Below are 16,143 nucleotides of genomic sequence, written 5' to 3'. Positions count from 1 at the left end.
CCTTTATCGAAAGCTCCAGAAAAGTGACTGTTTTCTGAATTACTGATCCAGCGTCATGAATGAACTTTCATCCCTTTATCAAGCTGTCAGTTATAAGGTTATTGAATTGTCCCAGTATCTTAAATCTTCAAATGTATGGCAGTTTATTGTAGGAATATAAAGAGCAGGATGTTGAAGTAAATCAGAAGAATCTCAAGGATCAACCTCTCAGTGTGAGTGTGACCAACTCCAATACTGCAGCCAATAAACAAAATCAGATGCGATAACTTTTGGAGGATGGCTTTATAAACAGAAGCCAATGCTTACCATGAATATGAAAGAGCCCGGGTGGTCATTGCAATAAATGCTGAGAGTGCTGCTGCAGCTATACGCCTATAGATTACACCACCACATAAAAAAAAGACGGCTTCAGAAAAGTTGTGTACAGAACATGTGAGAGATGAGTCAAATTCTGCATTGCAACATAAAATATTTTTATTCTCAGTTGGTCAGTAAGATATTATATGGATTTGATCGCCTCTGAAACTTTGGTATTTGCTGTATAATGAGAGAGAAGATCGGCACCAATAAGAGAGCTGATCTAAAGGTCAATAATATTTCTAGTTTTGGGCAACAGCATATTGGAGTTTTTATTACTATTCAGCACAAGTTGGAGACTGATAAGAAGCTTCTGAAGAGCATAAAATGCAAACTGCAGGTTTTTAACAGCTTGCTTTATGGAATCAGCAAAACAGAGAACTGTGCCATCAGCATAGAAATTTCCAACAGTTATGTACGAGACAATGGTATTAATTACATTCAAAAACTCTCCATTGTGCATTCACCAGCAGTGCGCACGCTAACTGATTGGGATTTGCAAATTGAACCACATACAGGCTCAAGGATTGGAGCCAATTAACAAAAGTGTCTGTAATAGCAGGAAATAATCAACTTTATTAAAGATGCTTCAGGGAGTCGTGATTAGCCTGTCCAGACATGGCATGAGATAACTTTCAATCTGTGAAGGAACAGTAATAAGACTCTCTGTAGATTGAAATGCCAATTGTGGAGCACTTTAAGCTGATTATTTATTATGAATCCCAAATTCTGGGTGTGCAGGACAATGAAGAGATTAGACAGGATTAGGTTATAAATTATATAATTTATTACATTAACAAAACGGCCATGTTAGTGGCTCTGTGAGGCTGCACTTACAGGCACAGTGGTGCTTTGAGCTAAATGTTAACTTTGCATGCTAAAATTCTCACAGTGACAAAGCTAACATTGCATATGTTTACCATTTTCATCATTTTTCTTTAGTTTGTTAGCATTCTAACATTCGCTAATTAGCATTAGCCACAAAGTACATCTGAAGCAGCAATATGGCAACAAAAATGAACAACAATAGTCTGAAAATCAAGTCAGTATTTGTGTACATGAACTATTTTAATGCCCAAATTGAAGTAGTCTAACTAGCGGAATAACATTTCACTGGAATTTCATTTTATCTTATAATATGTGACAAATAAAATTGATTGATTGAAGTCTGTGAAGGGGTCCGGTTTGGTGACCTCAGATTTGCATCTCTGCTTTTTGCAGATGATGTGGTTCTATTAGCTTCATCACACTGTGACCTCCAGCATGCACTGGGGCGGTTTGTAGCTGAGTGCGAAGCGGCCCTCCAAATCAGAGGCCATGCTGGAAAATGGTTTCTTGCCCCCTCTGGGTTGGGAGTGAGTTACTGCTACAAGCAAGAGAGTTCAAGTATCTCGCAGTCTTGTTCATTGTGAGGGTAGAATGGAGCATGAGATGGATCAGTGGTTTGGCGCAATGTCTGCAGTTATGCAGATGCTGTGCCGGACTGTTGTGGTGAAGAGAGAGCTGAGCCAGAAGGCAAAGCTATTGATTTACTGGTCCATCTACGTCCCAACCCTCACCTCTGGTCATGAGCTCTGGGTAGTGACCAAAAGAATGAGGATGCAAGCTGCCGAAATTTGTTTCCTCTGAAGGGTGGCTGGACTCAGCCTTAGAGATAGGGTAAGGAGCTCTGACATCCGGAGGGAGCTCAGAGTAGAGCCGCTGCTCCTTCACTTCAAAAGGGGTCAGTTGAGGTGGTTCGGGCATCTGATCAGGATGCCTCCTGGGCGCCTCCTGTTGGAGGTATTCCAGGCACGTCCCACTAGTAGAAGGCCCTGGGGCAGACCCAGAACACACTGGAGGGATTACATATCTAATCTGGCCTGGGAACGCCTCCAGGTCCCCCAGGAGGAGCTGGAAAGCGTTGCTGGGGAGAGGGATATCTGGAATGCTTTGCTTGGCTTCGGATACGTCCGCAGTAAAGTACGTTCGGAAGTCCATGTTTGCATTGAAATTGTAGTCTTTTGACAATTAATGGAAAATCTGAAATGTCTGTGATTTTGAAACTATGTAGGGTACATGCACTGATAGCTCTGAGCCCCGTAATTAAAACTGAGCATCTAGGCGACTGTCAAACATGCATTATCTTCTTTTCTTGCATCAATAAATTATGTTTAAAGGTTGTTGCAAGTTTTTTTTCTCATTAACTCAATATCCTCTTCTCCTACAACTTTTTATAATTAATAATCACAGTGATACCTTGCTGATTTACTTGTAGCCTCTGTGGCATTGAACCACATCTTAAGTGCTAACATTTGACAGGTACTGTCATTTTTATAAGGGTCTTTTTAATGAGCTTTCTCTCACAGATAGCATGAGACGCTCCATGAGTTTTAAGCCCAAATTTTTGTTAAGCTGTGAATTTTCCATGCACAGAAAGAGACAGGCACCTCTCCTGATGGCTGTTCTGCTTTAAGCTGAAGAAGACAACCATTTGTCTCCGTCTGTGACAGCCCCGGTTATTTTTGAAAAGTGTAAATTGCAGGGATCATAGCCAAGGCTGAGGCATCATCAGTCATGCAAGAGGTACAGTCCTAGGGGACAGACTGTATGACAGTAGAAAACCAGCATTAAGGAGGTGAGTGGAGGATGATAGGCAGAATAATTTAATTTACTTTTGTTTTTAATTTAATTGGCAATATAAATCAAAATATGTTGATATCTTTTGTAACTTTAACTGAAGCAGGCTCTGCCATTCATACATACAGTGGCAAAACTTAAGTGATTCCCAGCCTTATGGGGTAGGCTACTCCTGCAATTAACTGGAGGTATGGTTTAAGACTGTGAAGTGTCTCAACTAATTGAATTCAAAAAAGTAAAATTTGAAAATTTGATTAAAGATATTTATTTCCACATATTAAAGGAGCAGTGAATAAGATTTAGGGGGATTTAGTGGCATCTAGCAGTGAGGATTGCAGATTGCAACCAGCTGAAACTTCTCCCCGTTAGAATTCCTTTAGTGTTCATTGTTAGTAGGAGCCAAATCAACCACACAGGTCTTTTCCTCTCCAGAACAAGCAAAAACAAAACAAAACAAAATCAAACAAAACAAACACACAAACAAAAAACGCAAACAAATAGGTGAAGGAGTGGTAAAAACACTGAGTAAAGTAGTTTCACCTTAAAAAACATGATGCTTTTTGGCATATCAGAAATGGGCAGTTTGCCCACAACATGCTAGTGTGTGCTCATTCTTTTTCTGATCCAGATGTTCAGGAGGTTTTTACCAGGAGCTGAATTATCCTCAGAGGTGTCCTCCTCTCTGAAACAAACAATCCCAGGGTTTTAAATCGCTAAAAACACTAAATAAAACACTTTTACTTTACAAACCAGTGTTTTTCTGATGCTGTTTGGCATGTACAGTAGAGGACGGACAGTTTGCCCAACACATCTTAATGTGTGCTCACCTTTTTCTTTGATAACTTAACAGCTAGACGCTCAGGAGGTTTTCACCAGGAGCCGAATTATCTACAGCTGTCTCCTCCTCTCCAAAACAAATGGACCCAGTGATTTAAACCTATAAAAACACAAAATAAAGCACAATCACGTTACAAATCAGTGTTTTTCCAATGCTGCACATCGCAAATGGGCTCCTATGTATGGTGGCCGATGCAAAAAAATGTCTACAGCCGGTCTTTGGTTTGTCCGTTCTGGTCTACTGTGTAAACATGGAGATCTTCGTAAATGAGAACCCACTCCCTATGTAGATACGACTCATTCTAAGGTAAACAAAACGCCACAATTATTATTTTCAGGTGATTATACACTAAAGAAAACGTGCTTACTATACTGTTCCATTTCTGCCCATACAACCCCATAAATCCTACACACTGGACCTTTAAGTCAGCTGTAACACCTGAATACAGGTTGCTGGTGAAGAATCTCAGTCATCCAGGTCATAGTAATCTTAAGTACTATATCGTAGGCAACTGGACTTGCTTTAGTTTCTTGGTGAGGTGACCTCAACAACACCAGTCGATTAGAACGTCGATTAGAACGTGAAGAAGCCTCTTGGATGAGTTTATAAGTTTTAAGTTTTAAGTTTATTTACTTTATTAATCCCCCTGAGGGGAAATTCAATGTTTTCACTCTTGCTTGTCAATTACACACAGGTCCGAAAGACACACACATGCACAAACAGGACCTATGTACATGCACAAATTGGAGAGATGTCAGAGTGAGGGGGCTGCCCTTGGTGAGGCACCCCGAGCGGTTGGGGGGTTCGGTGCCTTGCTCAAGGGCACCTCGGCAGTGCCCAGGAGGTGATCTGGCACTTCTCCAGCTACCAGTCCACGCGCCATATTTTTTGGTCCGGACGGGGACTCAAACAGACGACCCTCCGGTTCCCAACCCAAGTCCCTATGGACTTATGGACTGAGCCTACTGAGAGGTGGAACATCTTCAAGAAACTCAAGCAAGTCCAGTTGCCTACAATATAGCACTTAAGGCTGAACACAGGTTACAATTGTTAAGTAAGGGCTGAGATAAATGGCACAAAATAAATGTTTAACAGTTGACATGGCAGTTTAAAGTAATGGATAAATGGTTGAGTTAGCTAAAAGTTATGGATAAATGAAACAGTTTCTGCCACTGGTCGTATGAATGTAAACTTAACCAAAACTACCTCAACAGCACCTTTGTGGCATTATTACTTTTTTTATAGTTAATTTGTGTTCAGTAACATCCAGTTTAATAGAAACTCAGTCACATTTAACTGGTTGCATGACGGGTGGTGTTCAATGAATTCAGGATACTTGAATTAATCTGATGGGGCTATGGGGGTACGTCTGAACAAAGGGAACATTACAAAGAATGTACTGTACTGTAATGTTTGTGTAGGTATATATATTTAGGGAATATACACCCTACTTTCAAAGATTGCCTGCTGTGTTGTTACTTTTTCAGCTAATGTTTCCTAGTTTCCATAGCGCCCATATACTCATAGCCACTGCCCATATATTCCAGTGACACAGGCTGGAGGCTGCACAGGCTACGTGGCATTATCCAGGCATCGGAGCCTCCACTAAACAAACAGTAGTGTTGGCATGCTGATCCTAATGGCTCTGCACCTCTACAGCAGCAGCAGCAGCAGCAGCTTTATTAGTGGCCTGACTCTCCTAATGACTCCAGTCCGGCTTCCTCCATGTTGTTAAATAAAAAACATGCACGGGCAGGAAAAATCATTTTCAGGAGTGGGGAAAAGAGTGCTTGTTTTCTCACTGACACTTCTATATTTTTTGAAAATGTAAAACTTTTAATTATGGTCTTTATGTCTGGAGAATGAGAATTAAAAAACTTGGGATACATGTAGTGCATTTTTTCCTCTCCAACAGTAGCTGACTCCTTATATATATCCTTGTAGCTCCTATATAAAACAGCCTACTAACTGTTTTCAAAGGAAAAGAAAATTGCTGCAGTCTTCTAACGCTGTAAATTGGCATCAAATTTGGAGACATAATCAAAAAGGCTGGTTCAACTTATGCTTTAATGTATCATTGCACCACTAAACTGAAATGAGTCACCTGTCATCCTGGACAGTATTACTCACACATTTGTCAATATACTGATGCAACACAGCACTTGTTTCAGAAATAGTTTTATTTCTTCACAGTCAACTTCTTGCCTGATGTCAGATTCAAAGATCTGGACCCTGGCAAGTGAATTTCTACAGTCTGTTTTTACTGAGATGAAGCACTGGAATAAAAACATGTTTATCTGACTGAGTCGAGGAGGTTAATGTAACTTACTGCTTGTTATTTACCACCAGATTCGGTTTTATGTCTCCTGTTTTCTTGTGTGTCATCAGGACTGCCTCTTGCACTACTGTTTCCACTGAAAGTTTTATCAGCACCACCTCTGCGATAGCCTCTGGCACTTCTTTATAAATCTGCTCTCCTGCAATAGAGGCCTCAAGCTGTGTGGATTTAATAGCTCACACTTTTTAAGTTCGTGCCCACTGAGCCGTTTATGTAAATTTCAAATCTCAAAAAATCAACTAGTGGCTTAGATACAATGTCACCTCGGACGCTGACCCCGAATTCCAAACCTTTGAGGAAAGGAACTCAGCGCTAAATGGCACTTTGTTAATGTGTCTCCGCTGACAGCAGTGGTGCTGCTCACCTCTCCTAATTACAGGATCCCCATTGGCTGGATGGATGGCAGCGCAGGAGCCAATCCTGGAGCACCTACCAGCATGCTGGAGCCATATGACATGCCTTTTTGTTTTTAATGATCAAGGGGGCTCCTTTAAAATGTTTCCTTGCCTGTGTGTCCCACAGGTAGAGGGTTCAGACAGCTCAGACAACAACAGTACAGTGCAGCAAGCCCCCCCGCCCCCCTCAAGAAGCTCGATCCAGAAAGCCGCTGGATCCAGAGGTGATCACAGGAGGCCAGAACTTCAGCACCTTTGCAGGTAAGGACTGATGTGTAATGTGAATGCTGCATGTGCAAAAATTTATACATCTGCAGTTCAGAGCCACAGCTACTGCTGCAATTTGATCGTCTTTGGATGAAAAGTCCTCAGTCCTCAGATGTCTGAGTGTGAAACTGTAGGAGACAATCTCTCTTTATGAGCGCAGTGGCTGTAATTCAACAGACAGAAGAACATTTCAAGCTTTTGGCGTGTGATTGTTCAGTTCAGTCGCTTTATTCCAGACTCTGATATTCATAACTAAAGTCTTATTTTTCTCAATAATCCCTGAAAGAAGCTCCATTACAGCATGTCCCCAATCCCCTGCATTGTCTTGGCATCAGCCACTTACATAAAAGCTCTCTCTTTGTTCCGAGCGCATTGTCGTCTCATTTCCATATCTAACAGTTTGCTAAGAAACTCCAACAGGAAACAATCAGAGTCTAGTTGCATTGTTACAGTATAACACTGGGAGTTTATACTTTACTAAGCATCCTTAAATACAGTTCTGTTACAGTATTAACAGTGAATATTTTCTTTGTCTCTTCACCTCAGGAAGCACATAAAACAGAAAATATGGCACGTGTTGGACGACCATCACTTTCCCTGATCCACACAGGATTCCTGTTAGCTATTGTTTTACTACCAGGTGAGAGTTTATTAACCACTTTTAACTGGTTTAAAATGTACCTTTATCTTTGACAGACAGATGGAAATTAACTCTTATTTCACAGAAGTGGTTCCTCTTAACATTTATAACTGCTCTTGCAGAGATGTAGGCGTACCACTGAAGATACTGAGGTCTTCTGGGGAAATTTGAGAATTTCTTTCTACAATGATACTTTTAAACTCTGATATTTGATTATAAATATCTTTAAAATGACACTTAGAGTTTTTTTCCATAATAATCATATTTGTGGCAGTGAGACAACTTTGAAACACCATTTAGTCCAGTGGTTCCCAACCTCTCTGGTTTCAGGGTCGACCTGCTGCCCCTTCTCACAGGTTATGCTTTTGACTTAAAAGTCCAAAGCATGATGTTTCCTCCTCAGATTTGTTTCATTTGAAGGGTTATCAGAGGTCTCAGGAGGTAAAGGTACTCGGCATTTTTACAAAAACATGATTTCGTGTAACAGAAATCTGGTTTATTTTCTTTCTAATCTATTAAATCACCTTCCCTCTTTTGGGGATGTCTTTGTTGAACATGTTTGCGTTTTTGGCAGCGGTGGAATATAAATAAGTACATTTATTCAAGTATTGTGAGGTACTTGTATTCCACTTGTATGCTTACATTGTGTTACCTCCACTCCATAAGGGTAAAAGAGAAACGTATGGTACTTTTTACTCCACTACATTTATCTGATAGTCATAGTTGGTAGTTGCTCTTCTGGTTGAGATTTTTATATTGAAAATGTATGATGAGTTTATAAAATATCACACGTTACTTTAAGCTCCACTTTAACAAACTAAAAGAATAAAATGCTACTTTCACATCAATGCATAAAAAAATACAACAATATAATAACTACATGGCTCATTTCTGTACTGATAATACTTCTGTGCTTCCTTTTATTTTGGATACAAGACTTTGACTTACTTAACACCCCTGCATTGCTTCTCTCACTTTCGGAAAAGACTCAGTATTTCTAAAATCCTCTTTACATCCCTGGCCACTGGCACATTAATCTATGGCACAGAATTATAGAGACACCATTACCCTTATCTCTTTATTAAAGGTAAAATAACTTGACACGTTGATGTGGAAGGCAGCCTGTTAATCTTTCTAGAGTCGTAAAAAGACATGCATCCCTCCTCTGGAAGATTTTCCACATTAATAGAGGCTGGCATTTTCTCTCATAATCAGCTGACTCAGCTGTATTCTCATAGTCATAAACTTCTGAATGAAACCCCTGGTGAAACCGAAGACACTCCACATGTGGAAATAGAAATATCCACAGACACATTGCCTCCCTCCCACCTTTAACTTTTACAGTGTAATCCTAATTGGTTTGTGTGAGGGCCCACTCCCTTTGTAGTTTTACAGCTTAACTTTACAGAGGCCCCCAGTAGCTGCACAAACTCCACCAGTCTGGTTCAAAGTCTATCAGAGTGTGCACAAGGTTGGGTCGGGGTCTGCTGGAGCAGGAGGGGGTGTTTAATCTGCAGGATGCTGCCTGAGTCGGGGCGCCAGTGCCCCAGCACCTGCCGTGTTGCACCCAGAGGCTTATTAGCAGGTCAGCGTTTTCCCTGGTGGAGGTAAAAACTCGACATCTGGTCCTCGTCAGCTAACATCCCTGCTGCTGCTAATGTGGCTGCTGTTTGTGTTTTACAGAGTTTCTGGGGGCCATTCCAGTGGAGCAGCACAGGGAGGAGGAAGGTGAGGACCTGTGATGTGGCATGTGGGACACGTTGGTTGTTTAGAGCCAGCGTGTTCAAAATGAATTGGGAACTTTAGAAACTTAAATCACAGACATTTTCAAGGGATAATTCAACTGTGCTTCCTCTCTTCTATTTAGACAGTGACTTACAGATGGTGGTCACAGTAACACACTCTGACACTCTGAATGAAGTTAAACATAGTTGCCTACAATTTTCATAATTGATTAATTATTTGAAGTAGATGCAGACAACTGCTAGATGCTGACTGTGACCTTTCAAAAGTGAAGATTTCTTGCTTGTCTTTGCCATAGATGATACTAAACCAAAAATTTTGGGGTTGAGAATTACTGTTTGTACAAAGCAAGCATTTCAAAAAAGTCATCTTTGACATCTGGGAATCTGTAATGGGCATCTTTACTAATTATTTTATGCTGACATTTTTAGACCAATTAAGTGATTACCCAATTAATCACATCAAAGATATTCAGCAATTAATTGATAATGATCACTTATCACAGCCCTAATCCAATCCAATACCCCTTTGGATGTGTTCAGTACCTCTGTGGATGTTATAGTGTTCAGTTTCTGTTGGCAGCACCTCAGAGGAGAGGACAGTTTTTTCAGACGCTACAGTTTATTATGCTGTTGTGTTGGGGAATGGTTCCTGGGGAGATAAAATAACAGGAGCATCAAACATGTAGTCCATCTATTTAAATGAAATATCAAGGAACGCTGTGCACACCTTATCCACAAACAAAACTCTTTCAGTTACCAACAGAACAAAAACAACAACACAACAACCTCTCTAAACACATAGCTGATTTAAACTAAACACAGTCTATACAAGCTATGTCTTTATAAGAATCTTAAAGGACCAGTTTAATATTTAGAGATAAGCATATTCGCTCTGTGTCTGAGAGGGAGGTGAAAAGATCAAGATCACTCACACATCTGTAAACTGTAAACAGGAAGCTGGAGCCAGCAGCCAGTTAGCGTAGCTTAGCATTAACACTGAAGACAGTGGGTAACAGTTATAACGACACAAACGTAATGTTGATTGACATCGATTAATGGACTTTAGAGGTGCTGGTAGGCAAAGAGAGCCAGGCTTGCTGTTTGCCCCTGTTTCCACTCCCTATGCTAAGCTAAGCTAAGCTAAGCTAAGCTAATTGGCTGCTGGCTCAAGCTACATATTTAACTTACAGAAATGAGAGTGACGTCAACCTGGTCATATAACATTTAGCAAGAAAGCAAATAATTTATCTTAGGCTATTCCTAAACTCATAAATATTTACTAATTATATGGTGTTATGTGTATAGTTTGAAACACAGTTGATGTTTTACAGTGAGATAGTTTATTGACTTATATATCACAATATAAACAATAAAAATAACTTTACATAATTGAATACAAATATTAGGTCCAAACAACAGTTCATATTCTGTATTCTGTCAACATATATAAGGTATGCAACATAACTAGCACTCTTTTGTCTGTGCCTATAAGTAGTATAAATACTAAACTTAAGATCATTGTGAGTCCGAGGACATAAAAGTACACCTATTCTTCACTATGAAATGAAAATATATTTGTTTAAAGGTCCAGTATGTAGGATTTAGTGACATCTAGTGGTGAGGTTACAGAACAAAACTTCTCCTATGTGCCAAGTGTGCAGGAGACTTATGGTGACCAACACAAAAATATGAAAATGCAAAAGCCCAAAAACGCAAAACGTTTTTAGAGCCCATGTGTGGTTTGTCTGCTCTGGGCTACTGTAGAAACAACATGGCAGACTCTATGGCAGAGAAACAGCTCTGCATGTAGATATAAACAGCTCATTCTGAGGTAATAAAAACATGATTATATACAATTTCTGTCAATATATGCCCCTAAATTCTCCACACTGGACCTTTAATCTCATTACATAATTTCTAAAGTCTGGTGCCGCCACACTTCATTTAGTCCCCTCGCTCCCTCTCCTCTCCCATCAGTGTCTGTGGTGTCTGATGATGTGAAGGCCGAGGCCATGGAAAACCTGAAGACGCTGGTTCGCAATAAAAGGAACGTCCCCATCCTCGCTGTGCCCCAGTTCAAACGCTTGCCGGACTTCTGGGGATGGTACAAGTACTTCATGGACAGCCACAACCAGGAGGGAGTGAGTGGAGTTTGTTTCACATAAATTATTCAGTCTCTGCCAGTGAGGATTATGAAACACTGCCTGTTTTTTTCCTATAACCAGTTTGTATTTTGAGGAGAGTTTTTTTTTCTTATCTATTTTTTATCATAGATGTACCCAGCATTTTATTCCAAAAAATGATTGAAACAGCTTTTGACCATGGTTATATAAAGGTATTAATATGCCATTACCCTCTTAAGTTACTCTTCAATGCGAGTCATGTTCCAGCATGTATTCTTAGACTTCGTGAGAGCTCTGTGGTTTAAGAGTCAGGCTATATGGATGAGTGAAAAGACAGTGAGCTGAAAAAGAACATTCCTCCTCAGAGGATTTGTGTGAATGTGTTCATCTATCAAGGGCTTCGCTTAAATTCTTTCTTCTTTTTAGTTTTATGTTATTCTCATGTAAATGATATGGAATCAGAGCACATTTATTAATTTTGTCCCCTTTTCACCTCGATACTTCAGGTTGAGGATCTGGATCGCCTGTACATGGCCTACCTGCAGAACAAGCACAGGTCAGAGGAGGGCCCAACCTTCAACCACTACCTCAAGCACCTCAGTGAAATCTACAAAACTTGTGCTGATTCTGATGACCCAGAGTGCATCGCTGAATCCACCAGCAAGCCAAAGGCTGCAGTGGTGATGCCCGCCCCCATCAAGTCTGCTGCCGTCAGGCTGTGCAACCCTTACCTCGACCCCTACTGCCTCTACCCCCTCAGCCCCAGGGCTGCTGCCCCCGAGCCTGAGCCAGCTCCAGCTCCAGTCAAGGTGCCGGCCCCCATCCTCACCCCCATGCTGCCCATGCCCCTGAAGAGCCCCACTGGCTTCTACTACTACGCCCCTGTCCTGGAGCCCTTCCTGAGTGGTGCGCAGAGGTCTGAGCTGCTGAGGATCTGCAATCCTGAAGATGTGGAGTGTCTGCAGTATCACTTGCGGGCAGCTTATGGCTACCGCCCAGCTGTTGGCCCAGCCCCATCCTATGCCGCCCTCAACTGTGACCCCAAAGACCCCTACTGCAGGCCCCCCCTGGTTCACAAAGCCCCCACCGGTTTCTACCACCTGCTCTACCCCACCTGTGACCCAGCAGTCGATCCTCTGTGTGTGACCAACGTCGCTGCTCCTGCCCCCCAGGCTGCAGAGGAGGCCCCTAAAGAGCAACACTGCAACCCTCTCTTTGACGCCGGCTGCAATCCCCTGACCGCCACCAAGCTGTCCGGTCTCACCAAGCCTGTGCTGGAGTACGCCCCCAAGGACGCACCACCTGCTGCTCCTCTGACCTGCGACCCTCGCTATGACCCGTTCTGCATACTGGCAGCCGCCGCTGCCCTGCGCAAGCCTGCTCCACTGATGCCCGAGCACCAGGTCTGAATTTGAAGTCCTGCTACTAGGATAGAATAGCTTTGACTAATCTAGTGTAATCTTGCTTGTTGAATGGTTCTATTAAAAGTCTATTCCTTTTCAGTCTGTTTATTAAATGATGTAGTGAGTGTAGTGATGTAGTGGGTGTTGCATAATGCTTTCACTTGTCTATGATCTGCTTTGAACCAAACCACAAATCAATCAATCAACCAGGTCCGCTACAGGCTTGGCGTCCGTGGCAAGACCAAGGAGGGCTACGACTGCTATGTGCACTATGACAAAGACTGCACCCCAGTGAAGTCTGGCTATGAGGCCAAGGCCGACATCAAGGCTCCAGCCAAGCCCTTCTGCCATCCCTTTGACCCCAACTGCAGCAAGTTTGCTTCACCCTCCAACCTCAAGGCCCCTGGGCCCGACAAGGATGGCATAATCCTGCCCGACCCCAACTGTGACCCTGAGTACGACTACAACTGCCGCCTGCGTCGCGCCGAGCCCGCCGCTGTTGCTGATGAGCCTGCTGCTGCCAAGGAGGAGGCTGCTGACGAGCCCGCCAAAGAAGCCGCTGCCCCACGCTTTGAAGACTTCCTCAGGGGCGTCATGAGCCAGCACAAATAGGTTTCACAAATAACAGAATCAACACCTGCTAGATAATCTGACAGAAATGGAGCTCCCTGATCTTTATGGACTTCATGGACCCACAAATCAGTCAGAAAATACTGCAGCTTTTACATAGTGAAACTGATTTTCCCAGAAAATCTGAAGGTATCTTAACTTTGGTCTGATTTTAAAAGAGGGGAAACAATTCAAGAGGACCAAGCAACATAGAAGATTATGTGAAACTTGTGTATTAAATACTTCACGTATGTATGTTTGTAGAAAAGAGTCGTATGTATAGATGTGTAATAGATTAGGGGTAGTTTGAATTTGTGTTAGCGGGCAAGAATTTCTCTCTGTTGTACATTCTCTGTTTCCATTTGAGTCACCCTATTTAATGTTGTTTCTCTAAACATCATAATGCTTCATCTGTTTAGTTTTTATGAAGCTCTGAATAAAAAAAAGTTTTGAAAAACTTTCCATCTCGAGGTTTATCCATCTGCACACCGAGGTCACAGCCCGAGATAAGATTAAAGTGTAAAACCTCATAATGATGGCAGCAAAACACCGCTGCTGTTCTGCTGCCATCATTATGTATCCAACAAATATTTCGAATGTTTTTAACCCTGTTAGAGGGAGCCGACTCGGCATGCAACATTTCATCGCATCAGTCCCCAGATGTTGTGACTAATATGCAGCACATCACCGAGCCAACTGGCACATTGCTCCTGCAACAGTTTATGTGCCACCATTATAAAAATAGCTCATTGTTGTTGCATCTGCACATTTTATATTCACACATTATCACCCAAAATGTGTGTTTTGCATGATAGAACATCACACTGCAAGACCTTTAATGAATTAGCGATGCAGGAAAACAAGTTTCTGAGACAAAAAACAGATTTTTTGGCGGAGATACAGAGAGGAAATGCAGAGAAAGAGAGAGGGATAACATTCAATGATAGTCCCCAGTTATATGTTATGAGTCTCATACATCTGGCTACCAGTCACACCCAGTCATCTTCCTCCCAGTATTTTTGTTAAACCAATAATAAAGGATAATAAACTGTCAAAACACCAAAAATATTTTGCTATTCAGCCATGCAGACAAATTCAGTTTAAGTTTATATTCTTTATCAGTGAAAGATAATCCATAGTTTTTGATCTAGAACAGCTAAAAACCCAACAGCAACTTCTCTTTCCAAAAACAATGTCACAGTTGTCGACATTTGTCTAAATTATAAACAGTAAGTGGATGAATTCGGTAACAACTCGAGCAACATGATGAAATAATCCTGAACCGTGTTGTCACCTCCCACCCTGACCTATACCACACACACTTGCACTTGCTTTTTGTAAGTTGCGAGGATGTTGTATCACATCACATTGATTCCCTGGAAGCTAGAAATAAAACCAAGTGTTCTCTGTAAAGTAAATGCTAATCCACATTTTCCCATCAGATTGAACGAGTCCTGAGAGATAGGTTGGTGGTAGGCTATAGTGGTGCATGAGCAGCAGGAGGAATAATGTTTGCATGTCACACTGTAACACAAATGCATCATGCAGCATTTGTTCCTACTGAATCTTAGTTCAGCCTTTGATTGATAAGTAAAGATATTTTTAGGATGTGGACCACCTTTATTCAGATATTAATGAACGATGAAGCGTGGTGTTTTCTCGGCCAAAGCTGAAGCGTTGTATTTTAGGAGTGAACTGCAGCCGTGGGCTACAAGGACTGCAGTCTTCTTTTCAATAACCAACTTTTCAGCAGCTCCAGCACACAGCAGTCGCCTCAAGGAGACTAACGCTGCTGCTGCTGTTGCCTCTGACAGTTTTAAAGGCAGATAACACACAGCCAGGCCCAGTAATGACTACCTGAACACAACATGCACTCAAGAAAGTGCCATGAAGGTATGTTCCTAATTGTAGCTGCTGTCCTGTAAAGTCTGGACTTTTGCAGCGCTCTCCTGTCACACTGGAAATAAAAACTGTCTGAAGCAAAACAAACTGTCAAAGTTTCATTCAAGTTCACTATCAGCTGTGCTCTGGCTTTTTACACTGATAACAAAGCACATCACTTTGTTCTCTGCGTCCTTCACTGTAAGATATTAATATTTTTGAATTAAGTCTTTTAATTTGATAGGGCAGTGGTGGAAAGTTTAACTCCACTACAATTCAGAGGCAGATATTGTACGTTTTACTTCTCTTCATTTATTTAATAACTTAACTTAAGTTAAGGGTTACTTTCCACCGATACAGGACAATAATACAAAATATAATAAAAAATTAGCCTATATTATGCTGTTATATTACAGGTTAAGATAAGACTTATTTATCCTGGAAGGAAATTCACAATTCACAATTGAAATTAGCTCCAGCTGCAGCATTAAAGCTATACGTAGGCTAACCTTTATAAAAAAAAACCCTTTTGTCATATTTGTTAAAACTTTCAGCAGGACATGAGACTGATAATCTGGCTTCTCCCAGTGCTCCTCATGGTATTTACAAGAATCCACAACGGCGGACCTAAAACAGCTAATCAGAGCCAGGAGGAGGCTCTTACACACGTCAGTCACTGCCCCTGTGCATGCTACACAGTGGCCCTTCCCCATGCATACTTTCAATATATAAAACAAAATATCTTTAGCGGGCAGCTTCAGTTTCGGTTTTAGTTTTGAGGACAGGTCATGTAGGTCTCTCCATTTGGGAAAAAACTGCTTCGATTCTTACTCTTCTTATCTTAGGCTTATTCCTCTTCTGTGTACTGGTCTTTGCTATGTATGCAATTGTTGGCAGCGTAGCATATGCATGAGCAGCAAAACTACCC

The 16,143-nt window shown here is 41.5% G+C and overlaps 1 protein-coding gene across 1 annotated transcript; it reads left to right on the top strand.

Annotated features, from left to right (window-relative positions):
- The first annotated feature begins 6,658 nt into the window (after window positions 1–6,658).
- and2 (actinodin2) lies at window positions 6,659–13,792 on the top strand. Its single transcript, XM_033649828.2, has 6 exons — window positions 6,659–6,808; window positions 7,361–7,454; window positions 9,138–9,182; window positions 11,177–11,340; window positions 11,829–12,725; window positions 12,936–13,792. Exons 2-6 carry the CDS (start codon window positions 7,382–7,384, stop codon window positions 13,335–13,337), a joined length of 1,581 nt encoding a protein of 526 aa, XP_033505719.2. The 5' UTR covers window positions 6,659–6,808; window positions 7,361–7,381; the 3' UTR covers window positions 13,338–13,792.
- Window positions 13,793–16,143: the final 2,351 nt, after the last annotated feature.

This window comes from Epinephelus lanceolatus, chromosome 12 (genome assembly GCF_041903045.1).
Source record: "Epinephelus lanceolatus isolate andai-2023 chromosome 12, ASM4190304v1, whole genome shotgun sequence".
Classification (NCBI taxonomy): domain Eukaryota; kingdom Metazoa; phylum Chordata; class Actinopteri; order Perciformes; family Serranidae; genus Epinephelus; species Epinephelus lanceolatus.
The sequence above is the reverse complement of the archived record's forward strand: the minus strand, read 5'-3'. Positions and strand labels throughout refer to the sequence as shown.

Bases quoted from the DNA above. Each gene is read 5' to 3' on its own strand.
- and2 (XM_033649828.2), top strand. From the start codon at position 7,382: ATGGCACGTGTTGGACGACCATCACTTTCCCTGATCCACACAGGATTC. The intron at 7,455-9,137 runs GTGAGAGTTTAT...TGTGTTTTACAG, and splicing joins AGCTATTGTTTTACTACCAG to AGTTTCTGGGGGCCATTCCA. The intron at 9,183-11,176 runs GTGAGGACCTGT...CTCTCCCATCAG, and splicing joins GCAGCACAGGGAGGAGGAAG to TGTCTGTGGTGTCTGATGAT.